Source organism: Theobroma cacao, chromosome 2, assembly GCF_000208745.1.
Source record: "Theobroma cacao cultivar B97-61/B2 chromosome 2, Criollo_cocoa_genome_V2, whole genome shotgun sequence".
Classification (NCBI taxonomy): Eukaryota; Viridiplantae; Streptophyta; class Magnoliopsida; order Malvales; family Malvaceae; genus Theobroma; species Theobroma cacao.
Genome location: NC_030851.1, coordinates 6,699,155 through 6,723,727, shown reverse-complemented (window position 1 = coordinate 6,723,727; position 24,573 = coordinate 6,699,155). Strand labels below are relative to the sequence as shown.

At 36.3% G+C, this 24,573-nt stretch overlaps 5 protein-coding genes and 1 pseudogene across 8 annotated transcripts in view; all 6 read left to right on the top strand.

Annotated features, from left to right (window-relative positions):
- Nucleotides 1–7,787, top strand: part of LOC18608236 (purine permease 3) — an 11,977-nt gene extending 4,190 nt beyond the window's left edge. Inside the window, exons 1-3 of one of the 3 annotated variants that reach the window (XM_018115431.1) lie at nucleotides 6,196–6,200; nucleotides 6,322–7,072; nucleotides 7,254–7,786. In XM_018115431.1, coding sequence (XP_017970920.1) covers nucleotides 6,329–7,072; nucleotides 7,254–7,574 — 1,065 coding nt within the window. In that variant the 5' untranslated portion in view covers nucleotides 6,196–6,200; nucleotides 6,322–6,328 and the 3' untranslated portion in view covers nucleotides 7,575–7,786. Of the gene's footprint in view, nucleotides 1–6,072; nucleotides 7,073–7,253 lie in introns of those variants that run through there. The other 2 variants (XM_018115430.1, XM_018115429.1) reach the window with 2 other exon arrangements.
- LOC18608235 (pentatricopeptide repeat-containing protein At5g09450, mitochondrial) lies at nucleotides 7–2,829 on the top strand. Its single transcript, XM_018115432.1, has 3 exons — nucleotides 7–93; nucleotides 259–511; nucleotides 1,617–2,829. The coding sequence occupies exons 1-3, from the start codon at nucleotides 59–61 to the stop codon at nucleotides 2,526–2,528; spliced, it is 1,200 nt and encodes a 399-aa protein (XP_017970921.1). The 5' UTR covers nucleotides 7–58; the 3' UTR covers nucleotides 2,529–2,829.
- Nucleotides 3,575–5,550, top strand: LOC18608238 (protein DMR6-LIKE OXYGENASE 2). The gene is made up of 4 exons (XM_007042821.2): nucleotides 3,575–3,968; nucleotides 4,092–4,327; nucleotides 4,683–5,010; nucleotides 5,120–5,550. The coding sequence occupies exons 1-4, from the start codon at nucleotides 3,687–3,689 to the stop codon at nucleotides 5,372–5,374; spliced, it is 1,101 nt and encodes a 366-aa protein (XP_007042883.2). The 5' UTR covers nucleotides 3,575–3,686; the 3' UTR covers nucleotides 5,375–5,550.
- LOC18608234 lies at nucleotides 10,285–13,568 on the top strand (annotated as a pseudogene).
- LOC18608233 (serine/threonine-protein kinase PEPKR2) lies at nucleotides 10,777–17,827 on the top strand. 2 transcript variants are annotated; one of them, XM_018115428.1, is made up of 4 exons: nucleotides 10,777–10,867; nucleotides 14,489–15,630; nucleotides 16,215–16,511; nucleotides 17,163–17,814. In XM_018115428.1, exons 2-4 carry the CDS (start codon nucleotides 14,889–14,891, stop codon nucleotides 17,528–17,530), a joined length of 1,407 nt encoding a protein of 468 aa, XP_017970917.1. In that variant the 5' UTR covers nucleotides 10,777–10,867; nucleotides 14,489–14,888; the 3' UTR covers nucleotides 17,531–17,814. The 2 variants fall into 2 exon arrangements, with proteins under 2 accessions (XP_017970917.1, XP_017970916.1); XM_018115427.1 differs by lacking the exon at nucleotides 10,777–10,867 and having other exon boundaries at nucleotides 13,980–15,630; nucleotides 17,163–17,827.
- Nucleotides 20,098–22,502, top strand: LOC18608232. Its single transcript, XM_018114860.1, has 2 exons — nucleotides 20,098–21,165; nucleotides 21,967–22,502. Exons 1-2 carry the CDS (start codon nucleotides 20,098–20,100, stop codon nucleotides 22,360–22,362), a joined length of 1,464 nt encoding a protein of 487 aa, XP_017970349.1. The 3' UTR covers nucleotides 22,363–22,502.

Below are 24,573 nucleotides of genomic sequence, written 5' to 3'. Positions count from 1 at the left end.
AAAAAAAAAAAAAAAAAAAAACCTTGGACAAGCTAAAGAGAGAGCTTTATCAATTTCAATGGCGTCGCGCTCCCTCTTTCTCAGTCTCAGACGGTAATTATCTTTATTACTATCATACTTTCTCAATTCAAAGCAGAAAAAGAGGGGAGAAATTTTTGAAACTGAACCCATTACAAGTCTCCGTAGCATTCTTTAAGTTGGTTGGTCTTTTGTTTCCCAAAGATTAATTTTTCAAAATTGTGAAATATATATATGCAGGAGAAGCAGCAACTGCAGTTTGTCAAGGCTGTTGTCGTCGGGCGCCGCCAGCACCGAATACATGGACGAATATTTGAATAATTCGGAAACCGATGATCTGAAAAGCCGCATTTTTCGGCTGCGTCTTCCGAAGCGGAGCGCCACTACCGTAATCGACAAATGGGTCGGTGAGGGCAACCGAGTTTCCATTTCCGACCTCCGCCAAATCTCTAAGGAACTCAGGAAATCCCAGCGTTTCAAGCATGCTCTCGAGGTACTCTCGCTTCTCTCTTTTCAAAGATACTTTCCATATTTTAATAATTAAAGTCAATTAGAGTGAAGTTGAGATTTTTATGTTCTGGGGTGGCTTTGTTTTACCTTAGAAACTGGCAGTAATACTTATTTAGTTTGATATTCCTGGATGAAATTTTTTTGTTTTATCAACTGTTTCATTAGAGGTGTAATGCTTGATTGGTGTAATTTATTTGAAGAATCAGTTAAATTGTTTAGGTTCCATTAGTTTGAATTGGCCAATTGGGGTCATAGTATTGGTTAGGAATGTTATCAAGTAGGGAATGGTCTAATGTAGAAAGGAATTGATATAAGGAACATGAAAATTTTGTATCTGTGGATAAACACAAAACGGAAGAGAAAATTTCTTAATGTATATTCGGTTAATCTTTACTGTGTAAGATCAAATCAACTCATTAAGTTCGCCATTTGGCTAGCTTGGGTGTTTGGCCATACCACAGCACTGGAGTTTCTTGTCATGTCAGCAATGAATAAGTGAATGCTGTCTTCTCTAGGTATTAAGATTTTGTCTTCTCTATTTGCAGGCTTGCTTGTGAAGTCTCTATTTACCTATTTTGTTTTGCACTTGGTCACTTTCTCTGATCTAATGTAATGGGAGAACTTGCATTTCACTCCCACCTTCAGCTCCAACTAAGTTAAATTGATTAATATCATATCACACTTTGTTGCTTCTGCTGTTTTTTCTGTTATAAGAGGACGTAAATTGAAAGTTGATCATGATGGGAATTTTATAATTTGCATTATGATTAGCAAGACTTCTTTGGGAGTGTGAAATAAAAAGGTCCTACATCTTCATGTGCCTAGGCAAACTCAATCTCTTTTTCCTGTTTTCTTTGAATTTCATTATAGCTTGAGTTGCACTTGGAACAGCTGGGTAGTTTCTTTTCTTTTCTGTCTTTTTGGTAATAACTTTTAGTTGATATTTTGCATTCAAAGAGAGGAATATCAGAAACAAAGTTTCATGTCGCATCTGTATGAAAACTTCATGCCTTACAGTTTGTACAGCCCTTAGTTTCACAGATACAATTGATGGTGAATTCTTTGAACTTATCAATTCAAGCTTGCAGATATCAGAATGGATGGTTACTCATGAAGAGTACAAGTTATCAGATTCTGACTATGCAATTCGTATTGACTTGATGACAAAAGTTTTTGATATTGATGCTGCTGAACGCTATTTTGAAGACTTGCCTCCGACTGCAAAGACTAGTGAAACATACACTGCTCTTCTCCATTGTTATGCAGCTGCAAAATTGACTGAAAAGGCAGAAGAGCTTTTTGAGAGGATAAAGGGGTTGGCCTTGTCATTCTCTGCCCTTACGTACAATGAGATTATGACTCTTTACATGTCAATTGGGCAGCTGCAGAAGGTTTCTTTGGTCGTAGAAGAACTGAAAAGACATAAGGTCGCACCAGATATCTTTACTTACAATCTGTGGATAAGTTCATGTGCTGCGGCTCTAAACATTGATCAAGTTAAAAGGATTCTGGATGAAATGAGATGCGACTCTGCTTGCAATGATGGCTGGGTGAGATATATTAGCCTCGTAACTGTTTATGTTAACGCTAGCCGTCTTGCAAATGCTGAGTCCAGCTTTCCTATTGAAACAGAGAAAGGCATCACACAAAGGGAATGGATAACTTATGACTTCCTTGTTATGCTGTATGCTGGCTTGGGAAACAAAGATAAAATTGATCAGATATGGAAATCGCTAAGAATGACCAAACAGAAAATGACAAGCAGAAATTACATATGCATTTCGTCTTCATATCTGATTCTTGGGCATTCCAAAGAAGTGGGAGAGGTTATTGATCAATGGAAGCAGTCTAACACCACAGACTTTGATATCTCTACCTGTAATAGGATTTTGAGTGCATTTACAGAAGTTGGGTTGACTGAGAAAGCCCATGACTTACATTTGCTTCTGATTCAGAAAAACTGCAGCCCTACAAACGAGAAAAGTTATATTGGAGTTTAATGTGGCTAGGGAAGAAAATTTGTGAGAACACCTCCGTGGAGGCTGGAATTCAGGAAGAAACCATAAGCACGCGTGAAAATCTTGTAGCCTTGCCTTGTACTTTGCAGTTCCGAGATATGGCCGACTTTGGGTACTGGTGATGGGTTTTTGACACCCATTTTCTGAAATGTAGGATCCATGCATTCTTAAAATTTAAACTATTTGCCTCTTTCGTAATATAAAATCAGGTGAACTTGCATACTTTCACGGTAACTGATGAATGAAGAAACGAACACAGGAGTTTTATAGCTGCTGTTTGTTTTGATCAGTATGTAATGCACACGTCTTTGCAGAGCCAAGTGGCGTTTTCATTTTTATCCCTTCATACCTAAGCGCTTGCCACAAGGTCGAAGGGTTCGTAGATCAAGGAAGTAGGAGATGCAAAAGCACGTATGCTTTCCTGTCAACAGGACTTGGGACTTTTCTTTCTTCCGTTCTCTTGAGGTGAAAAAAAAAAAAGGGTAAAGAAACGCAAAAGAGAAATAAAGACCAAATGAGGAGTGGCGGTGCCACACAAAATGGGAAAAGAAGAAGACAAAAGACCTTGAAAAATATTAATGCTTGATGGACAGGAAGATGTTTCTCAATTTTTTAAGTCTCTTTTTTTAATCAGATATTCATAGTGTGTACATAACAAATCTTGGAATATGTTTGTGCCACTCTCGGATTTCGAATAAAACCCATGAAGGTGCGACTGCTTCCATGCTCAAAATATTAGCTTGTTGCCATGATTCTGCAATGATATACCATATAAGGTCAGGCAACTTCCTTCGATTTTTTTTTTTTTTGCCCAATTTCCTTTATTTTTACTTTTTTATTTAATTTTTATTCTTTAAAAATTTTTATAAAGTAAATGTCACTGACAAAAATAAAATCAAAATTGATCAAATTATCAAAATATAATAGTACCAATTTTGGCAGTAAAACCATATAATTTTTATACCGAAACATATTATTTATTTTCGAAAATTAAAATATAAATAATGAAAAAATAATGATTTCTTGCTTTCGCAGCAGCCAAAAATTAAAGATAAATACATATACATAAGTATCCGGACCTGTTCCATTGCAATCCGCCTACAAGCACCGTGTTCGGAGTCTCAATCTCCGTCGGTCTCCATGGCTGCTAGTGCCCCGTTCCTTTCCCTACCCTCGCAAGCATCTCTTACTTACGCACTGCCAAAGCGAACAAGTATCAAATCACTAGCTGAATTGCCTGGTCTTACTTCCATGCCTCCCATTTACACGTTCCCAACAAACGCTAATGATCAACCATTTTCAGACGCAAAAGAATCTATCCCCACCGTTGATTTCTCTCATCTCACTTCCAATAACCCTGATGAACGCTCTAAAGTCCTCCAAGAGCTTGGAGAAGCTTGTCAGGACTGGGGCTTCTTCATGGTGGGTATATATATATATATATTATAGTACACTAGTTCTTCTCTCCTTTTTTATCTTTTGTTCAGTGCGCTTTGTTTTGTTTTTTTTCTTTTTGGTTTTAGTTTTAAGCTTTGAGCATCTCAGGTGATAAATCATGGGGTGCCGGAGAGCATGATGAAGGCAATAATTGAGGCGTGTAGAGGATTTTTTGAGCTAACGGAGGAAGAGAAGCAAGAATTTGAAGGGAAGCATGTGCTGGACCCCATTAGGTGTGGTACCAGTTTCAACGTTTCAGTGGATAAAGTTTTATTCTGGAGGGATTTTCTCAAGGTCTTTCAGCATCCTGAGTTTCACTCACCCAACAAGCCAGCTGCCTTCAGGTTTTGAACTCAATTAGCTTGGTAACTTACAGATAATACAGGGTTCAGAATGAGTCCTAGGATTAGAGTATGCACAGAAGACGGAATTCAAGGAATCGGCCAATTGGGTAACAAAACAATAGTAATCTTGTCTATATAACCCTGTGGGTCATCTAGACTACTATTATTTTGTTACCCTGGATTCTTTTAGTACTTTTTATTTGATCCTTTTATTTTCCTTTCTGATGCGTGAATTGATGGATTGTTTTGGAATCTCATTTCAAATAATTGGAATCATGCTCGTGCTGTTTCCTTAGCCGTTGCAGCTGCAATAGCTTAGCTAAAACAAGTTTTGTCTGAATGTTTTTGGAAACAGTGAAATTGCTTTAGAATTCAGCAAAAGAGTCCGGCAAGTAGCAAGAATAATAGTAAGAGGAATATCCGAGAGTTTGGGATTAGAGGAGAATTATATTGACGAGGCCTTGAATTTGGAAGATGGCTTGCAAGTCCTAACAGCCAACTTCTACCCACCATGTCCGCAGCCAGAGCTCGCATTGGGGTTGCCTCCTCATTCGGATCACGGTCTTTTGACCCTTCTAATACAAAATGAAATCAGGGGCCTTCAAGTGCAGCACAAAGGGAAATGGATGAATGTCAATCCAATTCCCAATTCATTTCTAGCTAACGTTGGAGATCATATTGAGGTGCACTCCTAAAGTCCTAAGTTCTCATCCCCATTTTGTTTTGTTTTTGCCTCTTCTTAGAAATAGTTTATTTTGTTCTTATTCGAATATGATATTAACTTTTCGCAAGATTTTGAGTAATGGGAAGTACAAAAGTGTTCTACATCGAGCAGTGGTGAACAACAAAGATACAAGGATATCCATAGCCATGCCGCATGGACCAGCACTCAATGCAGTTGTTGCCCCAGCTTCGAAGTTGCTGGACCATGAGAACAATCCACCAGCATACAAAGCAATGAAATATAAGGATTATTTGGAGCTTCAGCAGAGCAGCAAGCTTGACGGGAAATCTTGCTTGGAACGTATACAAGACAGAACAGTTTAATTACCACACTCTGTACACTTTTCTTTTAGTATAAAACTTCTTTAGCTAAGGTACTTTTTTTAGTATAAACATGTGACAAGAATAAACAACTAGTTTGTGAAATTTGTATACTTCTCTTTTTATGTAAAAAATAATAACTCATATATATAAGTCAAATTCAAGCGATTTAAGTGCAACTGTTGTATTGGAATTTTATGGAATAAAATGAAAATAAGAATCAAAATTTGCCAATCTATTTTATGCTAAGGAATCTTTTGGGCTAGGTCCATTCTATCGTGAGCAGTAGGAATAGGTTGGGACACTTCACAGAGCAAGGCCAGAATTGATCCAAGCTTGCGTTGCCAGCTGCCCAGCGGATAGTGTTTTATGACGGGAATATTTTGTCCACGTTGCCGGTGACTGTTCAATGCTCAGCAGTGAGCACGGACGTGTCAGGCTCTTCATTGCTTCAGATTTCAAGGAGCTAAGGTCATTTTGTTCGTCCGTTGCACAATAATGCCATTTTGATCTTTCTTTTTGAATTGTCCTGATTTTCATGATCAAAATTACTATGTTTACTCGTCATGTTCAACCAAAACAGTATTTTCTTGGTACGAATACGAGATAGTTGCTTGAGCACCATCCGATTTTCTTTGACTCTGTCCTCCTCTTGCATTGAGCAGTGGGCACCATAAAAATTTGTGGTTTTTATGCAACAATTAATAAGCTAAATATTCGGATACAGCATAATTTCATTTAGTTAACTCTATCAATGATTGCATGTATAGATTAAATATTGATTCTTGCTTACTAAAATCGCTCCCTAAGTTGAGAAAGGGAATTCATGGTACAACTTATTTTATAAATTGCCTTCATGTCTTGGTATATCAACGTTGTTTTACTTGCTATAAACGATTTAAACTCTCACAATCTTTCTTATGCAAAATCTTGTGGAACATAAACACTAGTCTAAAGATGGATACTCGCACTAGCAACGACCAAATGCCCTACAAAGAGGAGAAGATGAGCAAAGGCTTGAAGAGATCCTTGCTGGTGTTGAATTGCGCACTGTTAGCCTTGGGAAATGTTGGTGGCCCCCTTATAATGAGGCTCTACTTCTTGAAAGGTGGTAAGGGAGTTTGGACATCAAGCTGTTTAGAAACTGCTGGCTGGCCATTTATGGTAATGCCTCTCACATTTTCATACTTGTATCGTCGAAGAAAGGAAGGCCCTGCGACCGAGCTTTTCTTCATTAAACCTCCTTTGTTTCTGGTTAGTGCTGTTGTAGGCCTTCTTACTGGCGTGGATGACTTTTTGTATGCTTATGGTGTTGCTCGCCTCCCTGTCTCTACCTCAGCTCTGATAATTTCAACCCAATTGGCCTTTACCGCTGCATTCGCCTTTTTATTGGTCAAGCAGAAGTTCACATCTTTTACCATTAACTCGGTTTTTTTGTTGACTGTCGGAGCAGTGGTTCTTGCACTTCATACAAGTTCAGATCGCCCAGCAAATGAATCCAACCGACAATATTACTTGGGATTTTTTATGACACTTGCAGCTTCAATGCTTTATGGATTTGTGTTACCGGCGATTGAGTTAACATACAAGAAAGCAAAGCAGACTATTACTTACTCTTTGGTGATGGAGATGCAAATGGTTATGTCATTTTCAGCTACAGTTTTCTGCACCATTGGGATGCTTTTTCACAAAGAATTTGAGGTCATATCTCATTCCTTCTATCAAATAGTCCACCACACTCACTCCCCTATATTTGCACCATTCAAAGTGGTGTTATGTCGTATTGCTATCAAAAACAGGGGAATCTACTAGACTCCCCTTAAAAACTTGTTAAGTTTGATATCACGGATGCTAGTTCTTAACAACTTCTTGCACATTGTAGGCAATTCCAAGAGAGGCAAGTAAATTTGAGCTAGGGCAATCAACATACTATCTGGTAATCCTGTTGAGTGCAATCTTATGGCAGTTCTTTTTCATGGGAGCTGTCGGAGTAATTTTCTCTGGGTCCTCACTGCTGTCTGGCATAATAATTGCAGCTCTGCTTCCGGTGACAGAATCTTTGGCTGTATTGTTCTTCCATGAAAAGTTCCAAGTTGAAAAAGCTATATCCGTTGTGTTATCTCTTTGGGGATCTCTGTCTTACTTCTATGGTGAGCTCCAAAAAAACAAGAAAAATCAAGCTTCAGAAAGAGCAATGGCCTAGTATGTACTTCATTGAATTCAAATGAAAGTACTTGTCTGTATCTTTGCTTGCATATTTCAAGCATAGTTTAAGCTTCTGAACCACAACTCTAGATGCTGTGGCTATTAAATCATTATCTTTGTATAATATTATATAAAATTTATATCTCAACAATCATACTGTTATACGATAAACAATGAATGAGAACTATTAGAATGAGTAGAACAGTTATATTACTATGGACAACAATGAAAGTAATCAAAACTAGTAATAGGATTTACGGAATAATTTCACTTTTTGAATATTTTTAAAAATTTAATTTTATAATTCCAATGTGAAAGTAGGTAAAAAATCTTCCTCTTAATTTTTCCGTGCAGTACGAATGTCTTTCTCTTTTCCTCTTCCCTCAAGAGCAAGTGACCAACTCCTCAATATGCCATTAATTAGCTAACCGTTTATTAGAAAAAAAAAAAATCATTACTCCACTATACATAATGGAGGTAACGTGTTTCTCCCATTACGTGCGTTCACTGCTGTCAATATGGGCTGACTTGGTCCGGCCCGGCCCAAATATTTGTGGGTTAAGAAAATATGAGTTGAGTTGAGTCGAGTCAACCCATTTTTTATATGGACAATCAAAACCTCAACCCAATTCACCTTTTGTTAACCCATAAAATGGTTGGGTCAACTCATTTTTTTTTTTAAATTATTTTTATAATTTCACTTAATAAAATTTTTATTAATAAAATTATTTTATAATTTAATTCATAAATTAAAATTATTAATTTGATAAGTGAAGATTAAACACATTAAAATATATAAAATAAGTAATATTATTGATAATTAAATTATTAATTTTATATAATTAAATATATAAAATTATTAAATTAATTAAAATTATTAATTTTTTTGACCCATAGGGCTGGCTCACCTCAACCCACCCCAACCCTCTGATTTGATAGGCTAACCCATTTAGGTCTAATTTTAATATGAATCTAAATTTTTAAGCCCAACTCATTTCATATTTTATGAAAAATGGACTAGTCTAATGGATCAGGTCCATTTTGATAGGTATACATGCATTAAGTGCACTTTTTTGTAACTAGTCCTACTAGGTCTATATATTAAAGCTTTGACAATTATATTCCAAAGGAACTTTGGGCTTATTCTCTCTCACTCAAATTTTTTTCTACTTATGACTTCCCCTACTTCATCCTTCACCTTGTTCCACGATCTCCGTATTCTCCACACTTTGTCCATCACCACTTGACACAACATTCATATATTAAAAGACTGCTCCAATCTTTTTCACTGATGTTTATCAATACATTCATTTTACTTGTTTGTAATATTATCTCTCTCTTTATTACATCATCTATATTTTGTCAAATTTACTAAAAAAGAACACCCATGTTAAGTAAAACCTCATTAAAAAAACATTGCACCATTAGAAGATATAAAAAATTTCATTAGCAACCAAGGTGCATTTACTCTCACCTATTTCCAAGACTCGATGAAAATGCTCTAAGCTTATCAAGAGAGGATGCAAATATTGAAAGACAACACCAAGCAGATGATGGAGATGATCTCTCTCTCCATCACAATATGCATTGCTTCAAGTATTGCTCTAAATCTTTTTTCCCATCACCTCCCAACACATTTGTTTTACTTATTTGGTACACTACCTCTTTCTTTATTACAAAAGAACCCGTTTACAATGTCCTATGTATATTTTGAATTTTTTACGATTTTTGATAACTTTGAAAGTCACATTTTGAGAGGAATGACATGAAAGTTAAAATGCTTGGGATATTTGATATAACACTAGATTGTTGCTAATTACTTTTGTTGTGAATCAGGGAAGCATTAATCTATGGTGTAACGGAAATTGGTTAGAAGAAAGTTAACAATAATTTCGGGTGATTAAGTTAGAATGCTGTTAAAGTATGATAAGTGGTTATAATAGTTATAAATAAAAAAATCTTAAAGTGTTATTCGAATATTTTGATATATGTATGTTGTTTTTATAATTTACAAATAAAAAGATTTTAGAAAGGAAATTGAGTTAAAAATATATACACTTATCTTTAATTGAGTTATAAAGGGGAAAAAAGACATATCAAACAAAAATAGGAAAAAACTAAAATAAAAATTTACATTATTAATGGCTGTGTTCAGATCATTGAAGTTTGTGTTAATATCTTATATTTTTATTTTGTATCAAATAAACTTTTATAACTAATGATTGATTAATTAACATTAGTTTTTATATATATATATATATATATATATATATATATATAAAGGAAAAGATAAAATTATTACATCATCCTAGGTCATAATATGCCTAAATTGTCTGCAAATAAATAGGAAACAATACCATTGATCATTTTATATTCACACGGTACTGACATAACGTTGATGTGTAAGGTTAAAAAAATCTAATGATAATGTTATCATATCAAATTAATATGTCACGTAATCATCAGTTATGATATATTAATATACTACATAATTATCAATTATAATATATTAACATGCCATATTAATGTCATACGATAAAAAATAACAATAACATTTTGAGTTAAAATTGAACAATTTATTCGATTTAAAATAAAAATATAAAAATTTGATTAAATATAATAAAAATATAAAAACTTACTTATATTTTTAAATAATTTATAAATTTTTGCACTTCATTACACAAAAATGAGGAATGAGATAAGCACCAAAAGGCAAGTCCAACGAAACACAGCCCAAGTTGCCAGTGTAGCTAACCAAAGATCTTGGCTAAGCTATACTCGAGAAAAAAAAAAAAAAAAAAAACTTGACAAGCTATAGAGAGAGCTCTATCAATTTCAATGGCGTTGCGCTCCCTCTTTCTCAGTCTCAGACGGTAGTTATCTTTATTACTATCATACTTTCTCAATTTAAACCAAAAAAAAGAGGGGAGAAATTTTTTAAACTGAACCCATTACAAGTCTCCGTAGCATTCTTTAAGTTGGTTGGTCTTTTGTTTCCCAAAGATTAATTTTTCAAAATTGTGAAATATATATATGCAGGAGAAGCAGCAACTGCAGTTTGTCAAGGCTGTTGTCAAGGGCGCCGCCAGCACCGAATACGTGGACGAATATTTGAATAATTCGGAAACCGATGATCTGAAAAGCCGCATTTTTCGGCTGCGTCTTCCGAAGCGGAGCGCCACTACCGTAATCGAGAAATGGGTCGGTGAGGGCAACCGAGTTTCCATTTCCGACCTCCGCCAAATCTCGAAGGAACTGAGGAAATCCCAGCGTTTCAGGCACGCTCTCGAGGTACTCTCGCTTCTCTCTTTTCAAAGATATTTTCCATATTTTAATAATTAAAGTCAATTAGAGTGAAGTTGAGATTTTTATGTGCTAGGGTGGCTTTGTTTTACCTTAAAAACTGGCAGTAATACTTATTTAGTTTGATATTCCTGGATGAAATTTTTTTGTTTTATCAACTGTTTCATTAGAGGTGTAATGCTTGATTGGTGTAATTTATTTGAAGAATCAGTTAAATTGTTTAGGTTCCATTAGTTTGAATTGGCCAATTGGGGTCATAGGATTGGTTAGGAATGTTATCAAGTAGGGAATGGTCTAATGTAGAAAGGAATTGATATAAGGAACATGAAAATTTTGTATCTGTGGATAAACACAAAACGGAAGAGAGAATTTCTTAATGTATATTCGGTTAATCTTTTACTGTGTAAGATCAAATCAACTCATTAAGTTCGCCATTTGGCTAGCTTGGGTGTTTGGCCATACCACAGCACTGGAGTTTCTTGTCATGTCAGCAATGAATAAGTGAATGCTGTCTTCTCTAGGTATTAAGATTTTGTCTTCTCTATTTGCAGGCTTGCTTGTGAAGTCTCTATTTACCTATTTTGTTTTGCACTTGGTCACTTTCTCTGATCTAATGTAATGGGAGAACTTGCATTTCACTCCCACCTTCAGCTCCAACTAAGTTAAATTGATTAATATCATATCACACTTTGTTGCTTCTGCTGTTTTTTCTGTTATAAGAGGACGTAAATTGAAAGTTGATCATGATGGGAATTTTATAATTTGCATTATGATTAGCAAGACTTCTTTGGGAGTGTGAAATAAAAAGGTCCTACATCTTCATGTGCCTAGGCAAACTCAATCTCTTTTTCCTGTTTTCTTTGAATTTCATTATAGCTTGAGTTGCACTTGGAACAGCTGGGTAGTTTCTTTTCTTTTCTGTCTTTTTGGTAATAACTTTTAGTTGATATTTTGCATTCAAAGGGAGGAATATCAGAAACAAAGTTTCATGTTGCATCTGTATGAAAACTTCATGCCTTACAGTTTGTACAGCCCTTAGTTTCACAGATACAATTGATGGTGAATTCTTTGAACTTATCAATTCAAGCTTGCAGATATCAGAATGGATGGTTACTCATGAAGAGTACAAGTTATCAGATTCTGACTATGCAATTCGTATTGACTTGATGACAAAAGTTTTTGGTATTGATGCTGCTGAACGCTATTTTGAAGACTTGCCTCCGACTGCAAAGACTAGTGAAACATACACTGCTCTTCTCCATTGTTATGCAGCTGCAAAATTGACTGAAAAGGCAGAAGAACTTTTTGAGAGGATAAAGGGGTTGGCCTTGCCATTCTCTGCCCTTACGTACAATGAGATTATGACTCTTTACATGTCAATTGGGCAGCTGCAGAAGGTTTCTTTGGTCGTAGAAGAACTGAAAAGACATAAGGTCGCACCAGATATCTTTACTTACAATCTTTGGATAAGTTCATGTGCTGCGGCTCTAAACATTGATCAAGTTAAAAGGATTCTGGATGAAATGAGATGCGACTCTGGTTGCAATGATGGTTGGGTGAGATATATTAGCCTCATAACTGTTTATGTTAACGCTAGCCGTCTTGCAAATGCTGAGTCCAGCTCTCGTATTGAAACAGAGAAAGGCATCACACAAAGGGAATGGATAACTTATGACTTCCTTGTTATGCTGTATGCTGGCTTGGGAAACAAAGATAAAATTGATCAGATGTGGAAATCGCTAAGAATGACCAAACAGAAAATGACAAGCAGAAATTACATATGCATTTCGTCTTCATATCTGATTCTTGGGCATTCCAAAGAAGTGGGAGAGGTTATTGATCAATGGAAGCAGTCTAACACCACAGACTTTGATATCTCTACCTGTAATAGGATTTTGAGTGCATTTACAGAAGTTGGGTTGACTGAGAAAGCCCATGACTTACATTTGCTTCTGATGCAGAAAAACTGCAGCCCTACAAACGAGAAAAGTTGTATTGGAGTTTAATGTGGCTAGGGAAGAAAATTTGTGAGAACACCTCCGTGGAGGCTGGACTTCAGGAAGAAACCATAAGCACGCGTGAAAATCTTGTAGCCTTGCCTTGTACTTTGCAGTTCCGAGATATGGCCGACTTTTGGTACTAGTGATGGGTTTTTGACACCTATTTTCTGAAATGTAGGATCATGCATTCTTAAAATTTAAACTATTTGCCTCTTTCGTAATATAAAATCAGGTGAACTTGCATACTTTCACAGTCACTGATGAATGAAGAAACGAACACAGGAGTTTTATAGCTGCTGTTTGTTTTGATCAGTATCTAATGCACACACCTTTGCAGAGCCAAGTGGCGTTTTCATTTTTATCCCTTCATATCTAAGCGCTTGCCACAAGGTCGAAGGGTTCGTAGATCAAGGAAGTAGGAGATGCAAAAGCACGTATGCTTTCCTGTCAACAGGACTTGGGACTTTTCTTTCTTCCGTTCTCTTGAGGTGACAAAAAAAAAAGGGTAAAGAAACGCAAAAGAGAAATAAAGACCAAATGAGGAGTGGCGGTGCCACACAAAATGGGAAAAGAAGAAGACAGAAGACCTTGAAAAATATTAATGCTTGATGGACAGGAAGATGTTTCTCAATTTTTTAATCAGATATTCATAGTGTGTACATAACAAATCTTGGAATATGTTTGTGCCACTCTCGGATTTCGAATAAAACCCATGAAGGTGTTGGTTGGTTTAATTGGGTGATTGTATTTTATGATAAAAGACAAATAAATTCTTTTTATATGGATATATGCTAATTAGCTTAGTGAGTTATTTGATGGTTGTGTGAAGAATTTAAGATCCAAATTTTATCTTCACTAAAGATGAAGGACATGGGGATAAGGTGAATGTCAGAAGTGACAAGTGCAGTGCAGGCCGTGAAAGCAAAACGAAAGTCACATGCTTCTTTCTCTTACAATTGACTGCAGCGACACGTTACTGTTAGCGACTAACGACGAGATGTTGGGTTGGCAGTTAATAAAGAGGCGCGCGAGACAAAGTGTACACCGCGAAAGCAACACCCTGGCGGTTGTTTTCACATGCTTTTCTCCCTCTTTCTCTTCCTCTGAGATAGAAAGAAAGAAGAAAGTAGTTTTCAAAGCATGAAACTTTCCCTTTCGATCAGACCCTCTTTTAATCCTCCTTAATACTTCAATCATTCCCTTCTTTCTCTCTGCGTTCCTCTCCTTTACTCTCAATGAACTAAAAGCCTTGTGGTTGATATGTTTTGATCATTTAAGTTTCTTTTTTTTTTTTCTATTTTGTCTCTCTGGTTGGTTGGTGAGAAAGGAAATGGGAAAAAATTCTACGGATTCTATTTCTTTTTCCTTTTATATTTCTTAAAGAAGGAATTCAAGGATGGATCTGAATTCTAAGTTGTCCAAAAACTAGCGGGTCTTGTTTTCTCTGGTCTCTGTTCAGAAACTAAAAAAACTGATAAAGCTCACAGCAAATAAAAGAAGCTTTTTTCACATCCCCTCCTTCCTTTGATAGTGCATGCCTTTGCTTTTTCCTTTCTTTCACATTAGTCATTTTGGGGTTCATTAGTTGTTTGATTTCTTATGTTGTCAGGTTGTATTTCCAACTCCAAGCGGATCAATGTTGAGAATTTGTGATATGTCTGTTCACATGGGTCGAAAGAAGAAGAACAAGCGGCTTCTGGTGTCAAAGGTGTAACCTTTGGTAAATGGCTTCTTGATATTGTGTTTAATTGATTTCTAAATAGATATAATAATGGTGTCATCTGATTGATACCTTTTGTTGGAAACCCAGGATATGGTAAAAAATTTAACTTCATGATAAAGTTGTTTTTACTTAATTGTTGCTGGAAGGCATTTAGCTGTTGTTCACTGTTAGGTTTGAGAATTTTTTAGGAGTGATGTTATTAACTTAGTAACTCCAATACCTTGCTGGGTTGCTAGTAGTTTAAACTTTTAGGAATGTTGGGAAGTAGTCTTCCTTCAAACATCTAATGGAGGCCCTGGGGAAGAAGAGAAAGGGCCCAGAAGTGTTGCCATCATGTCGCAGGTCATTTACTCCTGTAACAATTGTTTGGTCTCCCTTATCATTGGAAGATTACTCTAGGCAGAAAAAGAAGTGTAAGGAAGATGAAGTTAAAGTAGCTATTGGCTCTGTTAGGAGTGTAGTCAGAGGAATTGTCACTGCACCACCTTGTGGGAGTGCAACTCTGGATCCATCCAATAGGGGCCTTAAGAGGAAAATTGGGTGCATTGATGCAGCAACTACATTGGGTCGGAAAAAGAAAATTGAGCAAGATTATGATTTGGGTGCAACAATTGGATGTGGAAAGTTTGGATCCGTTGTATTGTGTCGAAGTAAAGTGAATGGTGAAGAGTTTGCATGCAAAACATTATGCAAGGGTGAAGAGCTTGTGCATCAGGAAGTGGAGATAATGCAACACCTTTCTGGTCATCCTGGTATTGTGACATTGAAGGCAGTATATGAGGATTTGAAATCCTTCTTTCTTGTGATGGAGCTCTGCTCTGGGGGACGGTTGCTGGATCAGATGGCTAAAGAGAGGCAGTATTCAGAGTATTGTGCTGCTAATATACTCAAGGAACTGGTTCTAGTTATCAAATATTGCCATGATATGGGTGTTGTTCATCGAGATATAAAGCCTGAGAATATCCTTCTTACAGCTTCTGGACAGATGAAGCTCGCAGACTTTGGATTAGCAGTGAGGATGTCAAATGGTAATTTTGTTTTTCAAGTTTATTGTGGTCTTCTGATATTCATGGATATGTTCTGGGATCTGGACTATTTAAGCTGTTCAATTTATAGTGGATGCTCGATGTTTATTTTCACTGCGAATTACACCATCTGCTCCTTTGGTTGAGCCGCTTTGAGTCCATCAGTAGTTTAAGGGCAGTAAATCATGATTGATGCAATAAATAAATTGTTTGATAAATCAAGCATCTAACTGCTTTGGGTTTAATCAATACTTATTGGCTTTGGAGGTTATTTTTGACATGCATGTTTGATTTGCAACTAAAATGAAATTTATAAAAATAGGAGAAGAGGGTAAATGGCAGAAAGAAGACATCCTAAGTTTTTACTCTAGGAAATGAAATATTTAAGATGATGCCATCAGCTGTGCCTGTGTACCATGACCCTCTTTTTAGTGAAATAAGAGCACTTGATAATGCATTTTTTTTTTTTAAATTGAAATGTGTTGTTCCATCGATGTCTACTAGTGGTTCTTTATATTTGAATTCTCTATCACAGCATTCAATTATGGGTAGTCTGTCTAAATGAACATTTGCTTTAATTCTTCTAGGTCAGAGCTTGACAGGTGTGGTAGGGAGTCCTGCTTATGTTGCCCCGGAAGTTTTAATGGGCAATTATTCAGAAAAAGTTGACATCTGGAGTGCTGGTGTCCTCCTTCATGCTCTATTGGTTAGTGTACTTCCATTCCAAGGTGATACTTTGGATTCAGTCTTTGAGGCTATTAAGAATGTCAACCTTGATTTTGAGAATGGAGTATGGAGATCCATCTCTCAACCTGCACGGGATCTGGTTGCCCATATGCTGACAAGAGATGTTTCAGCAAGGTTAACTGCTGACGAAGTATTAAGTAAGTATACTGTATTCTCAATATTTTTCTGAATTATTCAAAAATAAGATATCTAGTTACAGAAAACACCACGATTGGTGCACTGAAAAATGACTTTGCCAATAACAGTTTCATTGATCAACCAACATTAATGTAAAGCACTTCATTTGCATTTCATCAGAGGCTGTTTTATGGGAAACAATCTAGTTGCATGCCACTATTCACATTGTATTTTGCACTCCTGGTACCTCAAACAGTGAATGCTACAGAAGCATCCATGAATTATTGCCTTCCAAAGTCATGTTCTTGATCTCTTCTGGGCCATTAGGAAATTGGTTCTGTCTCAACTTGTTAGACCAGCTGCTCAGCTGTTCCTCCAGTCATGTTTAAGCTACATTGAAAAAACATCTGATAAATGGCGTCAACCAATTTATGCAGAAGACATGAAGCTGTTTGAGTCACCACTCCAATCTGTGTTTAACCACATCGTGATCAATTATAAAATTACTAAACACTTATAGACAAATTAGGCAATTAACTAAGAGTTTATATGCTTGTTTAGATTTTAGTTTTACCAAGAAGGAATTAAATGCCAGAAAGAGAAAAAAAAATGAACTGAAATCCAACTTATGTATTTTATCTCTTGATGCATTTGACTTTATAATTTTCCAGGGCATCCATGGATACTGTTCCATACTGAAGCATCATTGGAAATGGTTGCTTTGAAGCCAGGAATGAGAAACCATGGAAGGCTGACGTCCCAACAACTGACTATCTCACCCAGGGTAGTGTCAGAGAGAAACAAGGAAATGCCAAGTGGCTTTCTTAATGATGATTGTTTCTGCTTTTTATCATCTGATAGTTCATCTACAACAAGGTCAGAAGTGCAGGACTGCATGTTGGTTGATGCTCTCACTGTTGCGATTTCACATGTGAGGATTTCTGAACCAAAAAGAACCAGACTATGTGGCTCCACTGGTCCTGTTCCGCAAGAGTGTTCTTCTAACGTTAAGATCAACAACCTCTGTACAGCATTTTGAGTCCGCTGTACAAAAGTGCTGACAAACATGAAAAGATAGCTCCACATGATTGAAGCTTTGACCGGATGGCAAAAACTAAAGACAGTTAGAATAAGCTGACTCTTTTAATTGGTATGATGTGGATAACTTGACTTGCTGTTAAAATATGGTTTGCAGATTTCCTATGTAAATAGAAAGTGCACGTTATTGGATACTGCCTATGTGTTGGATGTGCGGTTCAGTTAATCAGGTAATTTGAACGTGGGGTATCTCCACCCTGCTGCCTCCTCTTCCCCCTCTCCCCATTATTTTATCTAATATTTGTGGTCGTCAGCATTTATTGTTATTTGCTTGTGCGAATGGTGAAGGTGAAGACAAAAATGCGAAGTAATATTTACATTAAGAAACCTGATGCAGGCATAACTTGCTCACGGCCTTCCCTGATGCCAGTGCTTATTGTCTCTCTAGTCAGAATTGTAAAGTTGAGATGAGTTTCTCTAGGTTGTGCTTTGTCTCTGCCACCACATCATTCTGCCATTCGAGAAGTTACAGCTCCATTCTTCCATCCCTCCACCCATATCCATAGGAGGCATTGTTTTGCTTATCTCTTGTATAGTAGGGGTCTAGATATTCCTCATTTTGACCACACCTCAACCTGCACGAAAAATGCTAATTGCTAAAACTGGCTAAAAAAGGTATTCCTTCATTGATATTGTAATCGAGAAAAACTTGGAAAAATGTTTCCTCTCATCAAATCTTTTATCGGCATATAAGCCAGGTCAATCCTCAATGGAGTTGTTGTACTAATAAATTGGTAGTCCCAGATCAGATATAATATAAATGCTCTGATTGTTTGTTGACTTTGCTTGCTTACCCTCGCGAAGAGGAGTCAGATGAGAGCCCATAGTAAGATACAGGTTCGGAATGATTTATAGGCCAAGTAACTTCAGATTTCAGTGTTCATCGGAATCTTCTCAGATTGTTTTTTCCACTTTTAGGCTATTAGTTTTCTTTTTTAGGCATCTGGTCTGTAGCAGGTTATTTAAGGGGAACTGCCTGATTCTAATGAATATTGGAAGCTAAATTGGCAGGGGCAAAGGACTTGTCTTATATCGAATACTTTTAATGCAAATTGGTAAAAAGTAAAGAGATCATAAATAGTTTAAAAGGTCTGATAAGAAATTAAAGTTTGTTGACAAAAGAAAGTACTAATAAGTGATGATTACATTAATCTTCTTTTCAGAAACCAAAGCAAAAATGAAAAGGGCAATACAGTGATTAAGATATTTCAGTGTTATCCCCAGCCAGTGTCCACTAGGAGAAAAGGGTCTTAACCAAAAAGCTAGTGGAACTAAACCCATTAAACACCAGCTAATTAGCTATTTTGTTATGGAAATATGAATTTAGATTTGGACCTTGGATGCCCGAGGCTTAAGTCTACCTATATAAAGTAAGATTATTGTTTAACCCTCAAGTTCTACTACCTACTAGTGCTGCACCTTTCAGAACCCTCAATTTCCATATCCTCCACTTTTTTTTCCAAATATATTCATCTCAATAACTCACCATACATTATTAATAATTAAGTGATTAAAAAGAGAATTTACTAATACAACTCCTTTTTTTATACATCTTTTACTTATATACCAACCTCTATTATCCTTTGCTGTCTTCTTCGATAAATTTATCCTCTTGTTGACAATTTCTTTGATCAATGGAAGAATAACATTGTGGATAGAATATACTGAAATTATATTTTCAACGAATTGATATTATCAGCACAGTATTGAAATATTAAAAATCAGTTTTTTGTAGTGTTTTTTTTTTTATTCCTGTAATAACTCACTACTTTCTTAATTTCTTCTTTCAGTAATCATTTCGATTTAATAATTTGGAAGCAAACTTAAAAGTAAAAAATACTGAAACTAAAGCATAATAAGCTTTACCCACGTTACACATTAAATAAATGAAACGTAAGATTGAAATATGTTTCAAATTATATAGCTTTTAATCCTTTACACATCTAGGTGTACCTTGCTTCCTGCCTTGAAATCTGGATTTTAATTTGTTTTTATATCATTTTTGGTCTGTTTTTTCTTCTTTCCTTTTAGGTGAAGCTATTCTTTTTAACTTTGTAGGTCAAAATAGATCCACTGATAACCGTCGGATGGTCATAAAGTTCGTAGATGAAAAACGAGGTCATGCGTTGGAAATGGCATGTTTTATATTGTAATTGTATATTATCTTGTCAACTTGCATCCCCATAGCACCAGAAAGTTGAGTACTTTTCTGTTCAAATATGCATTAAACGTGAGAATTTTCTGATATATGCTACATTTTGGGAATTTGTAAAGTTGGGTTTCCCACTGCTACTTTTATTTGTTTATTATTTTAACTTAATGTTTTTTTTCTTAGAGAGAGAGAATATTTGAGTGAGGTATTGGGATATGAATTGTGATAATTTGTCAGTTTCTGAGAGAGAGTGAGGACACCAAATTCCATTCTCCTCCAAGCCTGAAAGCATCATCTATACAGCTTCTTACTATCACTTTCCTATCTTGGCATTTCCTTTTTCTTTTTGCGTAGCCATGAACAAATCTTGTCCAGGATCACTACACAGACCTAAAAGCTTCAAATACGAGCGGACCCTCTTGCCATTCTCCTTTTATTCCCCGAAACTCTCCCTTTACATCCTAGCTTTTTGCGTCACCCTTTTGCTTCTCTTACAAATCCGATCCCTCCATACGCCACCCATTTCCCCCTCCCCGTTACCGTCCTGGTCTTTCTTGCAACAATGGCAAGAAGTCATCAACAAAACCTTAGCTTCACCCAACTGCACCCAGGACGTCCTGGAGTCCATGACTCAAAAGCTTCGCGATTCCGTTACGTTTCTCCCACTGAAAGACCTTCGTTATGCAAACCAACCCCTTCCAGGCCACACGTGGTTTATGAGTTCCATGTATGATACTCACGAGGAAGGTGAGGTTCAATACCAACAGTTTCCATCTGATTCCTCCAACGGTAGGCTGCTCTGCCTGAAAGGCCGCGACACCCATGACGGCTCCTGGAACTACTACGCATTGGCATGGCCTGAAGCACTTCCTTCCAATGCTACCCTGATGAAAGGCCTGACTTTTGTAGCTTACAATCATTACAATTATGATAACATATGGCACGGTCTGTCGGCTATGGTACCTTTCGTTGCTTGGCATAGAAAAAACAGTTGTGAAACTCCCACGAGATGGATCCTGTACCATTGGGGTGAGCTCAGGTTCAAAATGGGAACCTGGCTAAACACCCTGATGGAGGCTACATTTGGCCAGGCTCCGTACATCGAAGGGTTTAACGGAATTGAAGATGATGATCAGCCAGTTTGCTTTGTAAAGGCTGTCGTGATGAGACACAACGAGGGAGGGATGTCAAGGGAGAGAAGAATGGAAGTTTATGATCTTATTAGGTGTAAGGCTCGCGTGTACTGTAATGTGAGCGGTGACCAGAAAAGACCAGGCATCGGGATGACCTTGCTCATGAGGACTGGACCAAGATCTTTCAGGAACGAGACAGCTGTGATTGCGATCTTTGAAAAGGAGTGCATGAAAGTAGAGGGCTGCCAGTTAATAGTGGCTTACTCCAACAATCTCACCATTTGTGAGCAGGTTAGTATACTAGTAGTTGTATTTTCTTAATTTGCCTTTGAAATGTTTTTCAAAATTTGTGTGCGTTACACATGTGAAACCCATTCAAACAGGTTATATATTGGGATACTGGGATTCATGTGGTTCCATGATTCTGTGTAATCCCACTTAAGGGAACACCATCATGTAAATAAGGTGATACTTAGGATTCAGATCACTGAAAATTAATTATTATTATTAATTAGGGTTTTTGGAGGAGAATATTCTCCCCCACCGCCCACCACCACTATCTAACCGGATTTAACTTTAGTCAACATATGTAACATTCAATCATATGTGATACAGAAAGTGCAAATCCATGTTTGGAACATCCATGGCAGTTTCATTGATAAGTTGGTTTTCAAAATTGACCCTATTTTACATTATGAAAAAATGAAAAAAAAGTTTATAAATTTTTGGTAAAGTGGTATTCAAGCATTTAATTCATTAATTGGTGTATAATCTTTTTACTTAAAAATAAGATTTGAATCCCTCTTCTTCCAATACCAAAAAAAATTATAAAAAGATTAGTAATTAATATATGTTGTCGTTATATAAATTTAATTAAACTAATATATTATTAAATAAAAAAATATTTTTTAAAATAAAAATTTTAACTAAGTGATCGATGTTATATTTGTTCGGTTGAATAGTGTTATTATATTTGATTTAATGATACAAAGATTTGAGTACTCTAATTAGTTCAGTAGATGAACTCAAAAAACTCATGTGCTAATTAAGAGTGCTTGACCTGCTTGGAAATTTACATGTTTGAAAATCCAGGTGAAGCTAATGAGTTTAACGGATATTTTAATATCCCCACACGGTGCCCAGTTGACCAACTTGTTCCTAATGGATCGAAACAGCAGCGTGATGGAGTTCTTCCCCAAAGGATGGCTAAAACTTGCTGGCGTAGGCCAGTACGTGTATCATTGGATGGCTAGCTGGTCTGGAATGAGGCACCGAGGCGATTGGAGAGACCCCGACGGGGAAAACTGCCCCTACTCAGACGATGATCGTCGCTGTATGTCACTCTACAAAAGTGGCAGGATTGGATACAATGAGACCCATTTTGCAGAGTGGGCTAGAAATGTTCTAAAGGATGTCAAAACAAGCAAGTTAGAAGAGGCTTCAAAACATGCACAAAATTCTATTTCCAAAACTTGTGATTGTAGTTAATTGGTCTTTTCTTTTTCATTTCTGGAAACCAGAGCCATTGAATTCTACTTAGTTTGGAAATTTCATTGTCATGTGTAGAAAATGTTTGTATGACTTGGAATAATCCTGATTCATCTGCAATAACAACAAGTTTTACTTGATTTCAATTTCGGGTCCTGCAAGCACTCCTGGAGGCTAGAGCATTAGAAAATGTCCCTAAGTCTTTGGATTCTTCGCTCTAAGTCGGCCCAATCTTAACTGGACCATTGGCCTTTTCAGATCTGATCTCAAGTGGACCTCATTATCACCCTCCAAGCATTAACAGTCAGTCTCAGCTCAAGTCAGCTTTGGCCCACCAAAGGCCAGTTGAAATCGAGTTGAGAAGCCTAACAACAATGAAATGCCAAAATATAGAAATATCATTCACCAAGAGCCCCAAAAAGTGCAGGAAAAAGTTGGAAATTTTTGTTTTTTTTTTTCTACCATCATGATTAATGAGAGGGAGAGACCGGGCATTCTCATCCACGAAACTAATCCAACGGGCCCTCCAAAGTACCCTGGACCCCCTGCTAAAATAAAGCAAAATCTATGTGGATGGGCTTTGGCCACCACTAGAGAGCAGAGAGCCAAGATAACCTCTTTTGAGTCCAACAAAGTGGGTGGGTGGGGGGTCCTAAAAACATTTTACATATTGTTTTCCGAATTGAGATTTGTGCTACGACGGGAACAAAACAGGTAGACAATATTTTCTGGCAGATACAGTCTATCGTAATATGTGGATCCGAGGACCCGATCATCAGACGTGAGTGAAAACTTTAAAAAATTAAAAGTCATCATCAATCTTTTTTACTATGTGTGATTGACCACCTATTGACTCGATTCTAATCGACAGAATCTTAATTAGATTTAAGCCCGTCGAAAGAATCTTAAACTAGTCTACATTTTTTTTATATCTAAGTTCGGGAGTACGGTTACGCCCGGAGAAGGATTAGCACCCTCGAAACTCCTGTTCCATGAACGGTACCATTTTTAGATTATCCTATTAGGTCTTATTTTTTTAAGTTCATTTTATTTCCTTAACTATTATTTACTTATTTTATCTCCAATTTTATTAAATTATTTTATTTGATTCTAAAATGAAATGCAAGTGTGAGGCAAGATGAAATGCATGGTGTGAGATAAAAATATGTTGGACGAATAACCTTTTATTGAGGACGTTCTCTCGAATCCGCCCATCATACTGGTGGGATCCGGGGTGTTCTCTCACCTAAAAAATTATCCAAGAAATTCACCTTCACAAATTCAACGAATAAATCCTACCATCGGGGTTATCATACATTTTTCGTTAAAAAATAATATTTTCATGAATAATGAACCTAATACGAGCAAAAGCTTGTTATTAAATATGTTTCTCGAGCCCTCCCATCATATTGGTGGGACCCGAGGATACCTTTTCATCTAGAGAACTTTTCGAGGAATACCCGTCTTCGCAAGATCTCCGGGAGATCCCATCATCGGGGCTTAAACTCGAAAACAAAAATATTTATATGCAATGATATGCATGATGCAATATATATATATATATATATATGCTATGCTTTTTGAAATTTATTCTTATTTTATTATTATTATATTTTCTTGAACAAATTAAATATAGCATTTATTTTTATTTTTTTATTTTTTTTATTTATTATTTTTAACTAATTTTTATGTAGTAAAATTTTTATTTATTTAAAATAAAAATCTCAGAATATCAAAATCGAGACCCTCCCATCATATTGGTGGGGCCTTGATTCGAATTCCGAACCTAGGAAAAATTAACTCGGGATTACGACTCCTCCCGTCCCGACCAATCATCCCATCATCGGTATTTATATATTACTCCTATAATTAATATCGTGGCATCTTAAAATTCGATTTTCTAAGGTCGATTCTAATACCTATCCTATTATGATTATTTGACTAACTCAACTTATTATTATCTTTTATTTAACATAAAATGTTTCTTCCTTGTTTATTCTCATTCACTAAACATATTCTTCCGATCTAATGTATAAACATATTTTACATGCACTTTCATATATTTTTACCTAAGATTACCCCACCAATATTTCAATAATTTCCAATTTTTTCTTAATTTAATCTAAATATTTTTTAGCCTATCATCCATTCCATTCATTTCCATTTTTTTTATATTTTTCGATTTTAATTTTTCACAATTTATTTTTATCC